This window comes from Onychomys torridus, chromosome 8 (assembly GCF_903995425.1).
Source record: "Onychomys torridus chromosome 8, mOncTor1.1, whole genome shotgun sequence".
Taxonomy (NCBI): Eukaryota; Metazoa; Chordata; class Mammalia; order Rodentia; family Cricetidae; genus Onychomys; species Onychomys torridus.
The window spans coordinates 83475077-83484461 of NC_050450.1; the positions used below are offsets into that span (position 1 = coordinate 83475077).

At 45.5% G+C, this 9385-nt stretch overlaps 1 protein-coding gene across 2 annotated transcripts in view; it reads right to left on the bottom strand.

Moving 5' to 3' along the window:
* The window catches only part of Kat7 (lysine acetyltransferase 7), a 39085-nt gene extending 35193 nt beyond the window's left edge, over nt 1–3892 (bottom strand). For both annotated transcript variants that reach the window (XM_036197267.1, XM_036197266.1), the window contains exons 1-2: nt 3705–3892; nt 213–360 (exon numbers count right to left, since the gene is read on the bottom strand). In XM_036197267.1, coding sequence (XP_036053160.1) covers nt 213–360; nt 3705–3719 — 163 coding nt within the window. In that variant the 5' untranslated portion in view covers nt 3720–3892. The remainder of the gene's footprint in view (nt 1–212; nt 361–3704) is intronic.
* Between the last annotated feature and the right edge of the window lie 5493 nt (nt 3893–9385).

The window sequence follows — 9385 nt, forward strand, 5'->3', positions numbered from 1 at the left end:
GAGACACCTGTCTCTTACATCTGTGCAAGCCGCAGCCTGTCAACAGGACGTGGTATCCGACAGAAGTCATTTGGACGACTGGCTATTTCTGCATTTGCCTTACACTTTGACACATTCTATCATCTACACTAAGCCAAAGGACCAGTCTCCTTATGAACTAGCACAATAAAATGATACCAATCTGTCCACTGTGAGGAACATTTGACTCTTACCTTGAGAACTCTGGCTTAGCCTGGCTGAAGAGCGGGTGACTCGGGCAGAGCGTCGCGACGTGCCGTCACTCTCTGAACTGTCTGTGTGCTCGAGATCTGTAGAAAAATCGGAATCTTCGGTTCCATCTGAACTACTGCCTGCGTTCCTCTGAAATACCAGATCCAGACATTAGCGTGGGGCATCTACTGCTGGTCTCTAGTAGCACTGCATTCCTCTGAAATACCACAGGTCCAGACATTAGCGTGGGGCATCTACTGCTGGTCTCTATTAGCACTGCATTCCTCTGAAATACCAGATCCAGACATTAGTGTGGGGCATCTACTGCTGGTCTCTATTAGCACCGGAAGTAAAATGAACCACGATGCTGAAGTCCCAAGTCCCAATGTAAGAAAGGACTCCACCACAACTTCCTCTCCCTGCTCAGAGAACTGTCCCTCATTTCAGACATTTCAGTGAAATATCCTACAAATAAGACACACTTGGAAAGAGAAGCAATTCTTATTGTATTATCACTAATTCTGAAACAATTCGGACTGAATTATTAGAACTCTCATAAGAGATTAGCACAATTTGGAAATAAAAGCACCTAACCCAACAACAAAACACCCAAATCAAAATGGTCTGGCTAGCATAACCATGTCAGAAAAAAAAGAAAAAGCAGAGACAGCCCAGTGGCTAAGAGAAATATACAGCTCAGGCAGAGGCCCAGAGTGCAATTCCCAGTACCTACATGGTGGCTCACAACTACCTATAACTCCAGCTCCAGCTCCAATGCCTCGTGCCTCCTGGGGCACCTGTACTCATACATACATACACACAGTTAGAACAATATAACTAAATCTTTCTTTAAAAAAAGAAAAAGTCCAATATAGTGTATAAAATGTTAATGCTAGGCCCCATTTAACTTCAGAGTAAATTTTGTTCACACTCTCCATCAGCAAAAATCATATTAGCTGGGTATGGTGACATATGCCTTTAACTCCAGCAGAGGTAGGAAGATCTATGTGAGTTCCAGGACACCTGACTCCAAAAAACAAACAAACAAACAAACAAACAAAAAGCCCCACATTAAAAAAATACATCATTTCAAAATATGGGGCAGGAGATGGCTCATTGGTTAAGAACATGTGCTGTTCTTGCAGAGGACCTGGGTTCTATTCCCAACACCCACATAGGGACTCACAACTGCCTGTAACTTACAACTGCCTGTAACTTTAGTTCTAGGAGCGTCAACAAGCTCTTTTGGACTCTAGAGGTACCTACTTACATATATGTGGTAAATCTATATTACATACCTGCATATATATATATATACACAAACTATACATGCAAAAAAATCTTTTTAAAAACACAACAAACATGTTGTGGTCTATAACTCTAATCCCAAAATAGTTTAAGAAAAAGATACAAATTATTTTCTTAGCCATCTGTCCTTAAAGTTTCTCCACATAGATGTTATAAGTGCTGGAAAAGGAATTTTATACTAAAGATTCATAGTTGGTCAAACCAGATTTTTTTTTAAATTATTTATTCTATTCTATATGTATGGCCATTCTGCCTGCATGTCTGCGATCTTAGAGGTCAAGGGAAGTTGTCAAATCTGGAACTGGAGTCACAAATGGCTGTGAGCCACCATGTGGGTACCTGGAACAGAACCCAGGTCCTCTGCAAGAGCAACAGGTGCTCTGAACCACGGAGCCATCTCTCCAGTCCCATATGCCAGGTTTTTAAAAATCCACCTCACAAGCGCTGGGATTAAGGTTTGTGCCATAACACCCAGTACGAATTTACATTTCTCAGGACTCTGGTTATTTGGAAAATGCTAGAAGGAGACTGGACTTACTCCAACATACCCGTATGTATGTCTCTTACATTTGATCTACCTGGACATAAATACAACCTGTCAACTCCAGTCATTTTAAGAGACATTAATGTAAATATTCAACCTGGAAATCCTCTGTAAAGAATAATCTCTGCAGAAATATTAATACCAACCATCATATATTTCATTCATAGTCTGACCATAAAGGCTCCAGAGTCACAGAGTATCACTAAAATAAAAGGCAATCTTTAAAGTCACCTCATCCAATGGCCCAGAAGGGAATCCATCACCTTCTACCAATTCTTCCTGGCTTAAACCTGAAAGTCAGCTCTTCACCATTTATTTGAGTTAACTGCTTCTTTAAAGTCTACATGATTTCAAGCAGAGACTGTACTGCAGCCTTCTGTGGTTACTTCTGTGACTCCACTCAACTGTGATACCCTTAAACCAGTGACCATTCATAATTTTTGAATCCCTATCGACTAGTATGTAGCAAGTGGTCAGTAAACATTTGTGGAACTGCATTACATTTGTTCTGTAGTTCTGGCTTGCCTTTGCTTGACAGGTGGCCTAGACACAGCTCAGCTGTCCTCCACATGTTCAGTTGTAGAATGCAAAGAGCAGGGTCGGGGCTGGAGAGACGGCTTAGCAGGCAAGAGCACTCACTCTGCTGTAAGCGTAAAAGCCTCAGTACAGATCTCCAGCATGCAATTAAAAAAAAAAATAAATAAATAAATAAATAAATAAATAATTGCACGAGCCTAGAATCCTAGCACTGAGGAGACAAGACAGGTGGATCTGAAGAGCCTGCTGGCCAGACAACCAACCTAGCTTCTGATTCAGTAAGAAAGCCATAGAGGAAGCTAGATGTCCTGCTCAGGCCTTCGCATACACCGTCAATCGCCCGCGCCCACACCCTCAAGTGCATGCACCACACAGAGCATCATATATTTCAAAATTCAAAAGACCCTTCTAATTCCAAGTTTTGTGTTGTTATTTTTCCAAAATGCACTTCCTAGGCAATGTCAAACTGAACAAAAAGTGGAAGACGACGTCTGAGATGCAACAGGCCTGCAGAGGTATCCCTTGGGAGTGGGCGCTGGTTTTCCCACCACCCATTCCTCCGCTCTGTTGTGCCCCCCACCTGGAAAGGAAAGTGGTCTCCCCAACTCATCTTTGCACCTATCGCCATCTCTATCCGGAAGGGCGGGGCCTCGGGCGACCCAATCCAGGCCTTGCTAAACCGCACCCGCCACAAGAACAGACTGCGAAGCTGGGCCAATGAGGGGAAGAGAGAGCATTTTCCACAGCCAGTCGCAGGGCACCGGGGCCAGACCCAGACACCGCCCACGCACGCGGGGAGGTGACCGTTGGGCCCAAACAGGCGGCGTCCCCATCCAATCAATATGCTTCCAGACGCTTCAGCGACCAATTAGCAAGAACGCCTCCGAGCCAGGCAAGCAGAGGGCGGGAATAGTTACTAGCATAGGCCGAGGCCAGGGTCGGGCCCACATTTTTCTGTCTGGTACCGAGAGGAGACAGGGTGGCTAGGCTAGGTTTGGGGGAGCGGGAAGTTGGAACCCAGCCACTGCGAGGCGTGGCCAACTGCGTCACGTTACTCAATCGACTCGCCTTAGAAACCCGCCATCCCTTCTCTGCGCTTTCTCACCTTCCTACGCGGCATTGCCGGCGGCTGCAGCCCGACGGTTCCGATTCGGGCGGCGGCAGCAGCAGCAGGAACGGTGGCTCCGGCGGGCTCCGTGGCGGCCTCTGTAGCAGTCCCAAACCCTGCGGACGATCCCAAGTGCCTCCTGCCTCTCAGCGTCTAGAGCCTTCTGCGCAGGCGCCGCGGGCAGAAGCGCTTTTTCCTTCACTTCCGGCTGAGGCTCGCGTCACCTGACGTTTAGGCCAGAGAGGATACTGGGAAGTTTGCAACTTTTAAGAGGCCAGTGAGCGCCATTTTGGAGTCGGGCAGGCAACACCACCAATAATGAAACCTTGGGCCAGCCATTTTTAGTTAGGTGTGTGGCATCCTTTGTGGGATTAGGTAGCCATGATTGTTTGGGGCAGACGTCTGACAGTGGAAGTTAACCGTTTTCATCTTTATCTTGGGCAAAATCTCCCTTCCTGGTCGTTTTAATTTCTGGCGTGGAGGAAGGAAAGCCCCAGAATCCATCAGGTTGTCGAGCTTTAACCCTTTCGTTTCCTAATCGGTCAAAGGACGTTTCCGTTTATCATGTAAACTCCGAGTTGGGAAGAAATATTTTGCCGAAGAAACTGTTCTAAGACCTATTCTTGTTCCGGCGTGGTGTGAATGGGGCTTGAATAAAGGATTGGCAGGGTTATGTCGGTCATGAAGTTTCCTGTTTGGTAGAGGAGACATTGCCCTTCCATTAAGAGAGCAGCAAGTAAGTTACGTTCACGTTACAGGATGGTGCAGAGCTGTTCTCCGAATGCCGTAGCGCCAAAGGATTCCCAATTTAGCCCTGCGGTGAAACGCCCCTGGCCGAGCAGTTTTCTGCTTTGGTTTGCGAGCGTTGGGTGGCTGGAGAGGGGGCGATGAGGTGATGTGAATATAAGGGTGCTAGGTGCTGTACCGAAGTCGGAGAAGCGCTGACCTCCATTCAGCCTATGTGACCTCGGCAGCCCAACTGCAGGAGCCAAGAATGGGGGTGAGAGGTGGAGAAAGAAGTATTTTTAAAGACACTGGAGCCCCCCCCCCCAAAAAAAAAAACAGGAATGGGTGTTTAAATAATAATAAAAGGGCATAGGAAAGAAGTTGGTTAAGGCTGGAGGAAGAGCTAGAAGAAAAGCCTGGAACCGGGCGTGGCGATGCATGCTTTTTGAGGCAGACAAATCTCTGAGTTAAAGGCTAGCCTGTTCTACACAGGCCAGATCATGTCTCAAAAAAGAAAAACTGGAAAGTGATTGGCAGGCCTTGAAGTTTGGCGAGGAGCGACTTGGGATCAGAGCAAGCTCAGTTACCAAGTTAGGATTCCGGTTCCAAATTCATTTGTCTGGTTGAATGTTTGTGTGTGTACACGCATGACTGAGGGCTCAGAGAACAGCTTTGAGGAGTAGGTTCTCTCGTCTACCTTTATGGGGTCTCAGGGGTCAAACTCAGGTCTCCAGGCTTGCTGAAGGAACAAGTGCCTTTATCCAATGAGCCGGTTCACAGGCCCCTATCAGAATTTCAATCTGAGACCTAACCTCTGGAGAGAGGCTTAAAGAACAGAATACAAACACCTGATTGATATGCTAAACAGAGGACTCTTCAGAGTTAAAAGTTCCAGACCCTTAGCCCACACTCCTTGGGGATAGCTTGAGCCATTGTTGACACAGGCAGCGGTTAGTATTTCATTTTTAGTACTTAGCATAAATACCTTTGAACAGTCTGTGTGAGTTGAACTTCACATAAAAACATACTTGAAAATGACTCAGCCGGGCGGTGGTGGCGCACACCTTTAATCCCAGCACTCAGGAAACAGAGGCAGGCGGATCTCTGTGAGTTCAAGGCCAGCCTGCTCTACAAAGTGAGTTTCAGGACTGGCTCCAAAGCTACACAGAGAAACCCTGTCTCAAAAAACCAAAAAAAAGAAAAAGAAAAAAAAAATGGCTCACATTTTTTTCCTCTATTATTTTAGCGCTCATGTGTTTAATTTCATTCTATTACTGTTCTTTTACATTCATGGATGTGTTCCTGGGGTTAACTGGAATGTTATAACTCCCTAAATATATTTGAATGACACACATCTGTAATCCCAGTACTTGGAGCAGGAGGCAGGAGATTCAGTTTAAGGTTATGAGCTACATGGTTCTAGAACAGCCTGGGCTATAGGAGACACTGTCTCAAAAAACAACACCCCCTCCTGCCAAAAAAGAAGAGACGTATATGTATGATTTTATATTTGGCTTTTCTGTGCCGGCCTTTCTAGAGTACCCAGTCCATGTTCAGTCCACAGTGGATATTGCTACTCAGAATCTTCTTAGCGTTTACATCATTGCAGATGGCAGATGTTCAATATTTTTGTTAGTTTACAGTCTCTTTAGATAGGGTTCTTATCTTTTGAAAATGCACTCTGGAAAAGATGAAGAACTAACACTACTAGGATAGAAATATGATCTTTGGCAAAAATATGTGTTCTTGAGGTGAGAGTGGATGTCTGGAACAGGGAAAGTAGAATCCTAACGGCGTCTTCTCTTGGATTCGTTCTCATTCTCTCTCCTTTCCTCTCTCCCCTTCTCCCCTCTCACTGGCTTTGCCTCTACCTCTCTCCCCAGTTATTTGTTTCCTCGATTTTCTTTTTTTAATATTGTTTACTTTGTCTCGCTCTCTCCACTTAAAATCTTTACGCTGAGAGTTATTTTGGTTATGACAAAAACAGGCACTGTTGGCGTCAAGTCCTTCACCTAGATGCCTCTACTTACCTTATCTGACAGGCCACCTGAGCATGCCCACTGTTTTGCCAGCCAGTATCCCTTTTATACGGTTTTCCTGCCTGGATGCATCTTCCAACCCTCTATAATTGCTTTTCTTTCTTCAGAAAGTCTATCCTGATTTACTGTTTGTAAGAGAGTAGAGCATAGTCACATTATTTTGCAATGACTACTGTATGTTCTCCTAAAGTTTAGTAGATATTTTGTTCCCCATTCCATTTCACAGCCTAGAGAAACATAATTCCTATCCTCCTTTTTCATCAGCTTTACTAACATCGAGTAAGAGGCTTTGATATAAGTCCTAGATTTGAATCAACTCTGTCATTTTTTTCTCTCTGTATTGCTCTTGGACAAGTTTTTAAGTTGATGTGAGTTTTCTCATCTTGAAGTGTTTGTGCTAATGACCAGCTAGCTTACTAAGTGGTTCTAAGCAATAAAGGGAACGAGTGTTTGAAATACTCAGCAAGTTCCTGAGATAGAATAGGCTTTTTGTTTTGTTTTGTTTTGTTTTGTTTTTTGAGACAGGGTTTCTCTGTGTAGCTTTGGTGCCTGTCCTAGATCTCGCTCTGTAGACCAGGCTGTCCTCGAACTCACAGAGATCCGCCTGGCTCGGCCTCCAAGTGCTGGGACTAAAAAGGCATGAGCCACCACTGCCCAGCTTAGAAAAGGCTTTTGTGTTTGTGGTCTCCCTAATCATGACTATAACCTCCTAATGTTGGGTATATTTACATGATATCAGTGATCACATTTACCTGTTTAACCTCAATTCAGCTTTAGGAATCCAGCAATTAAACAGATATCATGTTACACCTAGATGAAGAAAACATCATCTTCCCTCAGGGGAGCTATGAGTCTAGTGAGGGAAACTGGCCAGTAAGCTCATAGTTCTAAAATGCTATGGAGTATGAAAAAAATAGAGCCGGGCGGTGGTGGCGCACGCCTTTCATCCCAGCACTCGGGAGGCAGAACGAGGCAGATCTCTGTAGTTCAAGGCCAGCCTGGTCTTCAGATCGAGATCCAGAACAGGCACCAAAACTACACGGAGAAAAACCCTGTCTCGAAAAACAAAAATAGAAGTATAGGGAAGGTCCACTGGGTACAGAGAAGGAGGTGGAATATTTCATCAGGAAAGTTTAGGAAAAAATTCATAAGAGGTGAATGAAAAATGGAATTTTCATTCCATTTCTTTTAATAAAATCGCTTTATTGTAATGAACTCACAAAGACAACGTCACACAGAAAACAGAGGCTTTCCATGCAAAGAGTAGGGCATGTTCAGAAGTAGAGGTGTGGAGCATGGTGGTGTCTGGGGTGACTTCCTGGCAAGCAGGAGTGAACTGATTGCCAGAATGGTGCTGGGAACCGGTTCATGCAGAGTCTTCTGTGCCGTGATAGGGAGACTGGGTCGGAGGTGGTGGGCCGGTACTGAACTACTTCAGCAGAGAAATCCCGTGATCAGACTTGCATCTTAGAGAATTATTTCTGGCAGCTTTTAGAGGAGTGAGCAGAGTGGCGGGGAAACCGGAAGTGGATGAGTTCATATTGAAATCTTTTCTCTTTATATCTGCCTTAAGAATAGAGTCAGGCCAGGTGGTGGTGGTGGCGGCGGCGGCGGCGGCGGCGGCGGCGGCGGCGGCGCACGCCTTTAATCCAGCACTTGGGAGGCAGAGGCAGGCAGATCTTTGTGAGTTCAGGGTCAGCCTGGTCTATAGAGCGAGATCCAGGAAAGGCGCAAAGCTACACAGGGAAACCCTGTCTCGAAAAACCAAAAAAAAAAAAAAAAAAAAAAGAATAGTCAGAGCCGGGCGGTGGTGGCCTATGGCTTTAATCCCAACACTTGGGAGGCAGAGGCAGGCAGATCTCTGTGAGTCTGAGACCAGCCTGGGCTACAGAGTGAGTTTCAGGAAAGGCACTAAGCCACACAGAGAAACACTGTCTCAAACAACAACAAAAGAATAGAGTCAGTCTGGCCTGGTGGAGCACACCTCTAATGGCAGCAATCTCAAAGCAGAGGCAAGTTCAGATCACTGCAAATTCAAGGCCAGCCTGAGCTACATAGTGAGTTCTAGGTTTGCCAGAATTACATAGCAAGTCACAGTTGAAAGGGGTAGTGGTGATGGTGGGTGGTGGTAGCCAGTTGTAGTGGCTTCTACCTCTAATACCAACACTGGGAGGCAAATGCAAGCAGCTGGAGGCCAGCCTTGTCTACACAGAGTTACAGGTCATCAGGAGCTACATACACAGACTCTGTCTTAACAACAACAACAAAAAAGAGTCAGGGTGGCCCTTTCTTTCTTTCCCCTGCTGGATATGGCCTGGAGCTTCTCCTAAAGTTCGGGCCACTGGTTAAGTCTTTTCTTGTGTCTTCCCTAGCCCCCACCCTCAGCCCACCCTGGGGGAAGTTATTGGCTAGATCTCAGCAGGCGCCAGCTCAGCTTCCCGCCTCTACAGCTGGGGTTATAAATAACCACCAAAGCTAAACAGTCAAATAACCACATTTTGAAAATTGCTTAAAAAATCATTATGCTACTTTGGTAGCAATTCCTCTCTCCTGACCTTCATCCCCCCTTTTCCTCCACTTAATTTATCTCCCTTCCCTGATCCAAACCCTCCAGGGAAGTCTATCTGAGCACAAAACTGTCTTATGATGAAGACATCCTTTTCCATATTTGACGGGGCCAGGGCCCTCCAGGGCTGTAGTTACAGTTACATGATGTTGTTATGGCAGCAGAAGCCTCAGGGCAACATATGTTCCTCAGTGTAATTGGGTTTTCTCTAACAGACTGTCTCTCCTTGGGTTCTCCAGTGCCCAAATTCACTTATCAAGAAGACCAGGGAATTGTCATTATGGATGGCCCTTCATTTTTTTGGATTCCAAGAAAACCAAATTCCTTTTGATACTTCAAGGTGGAAT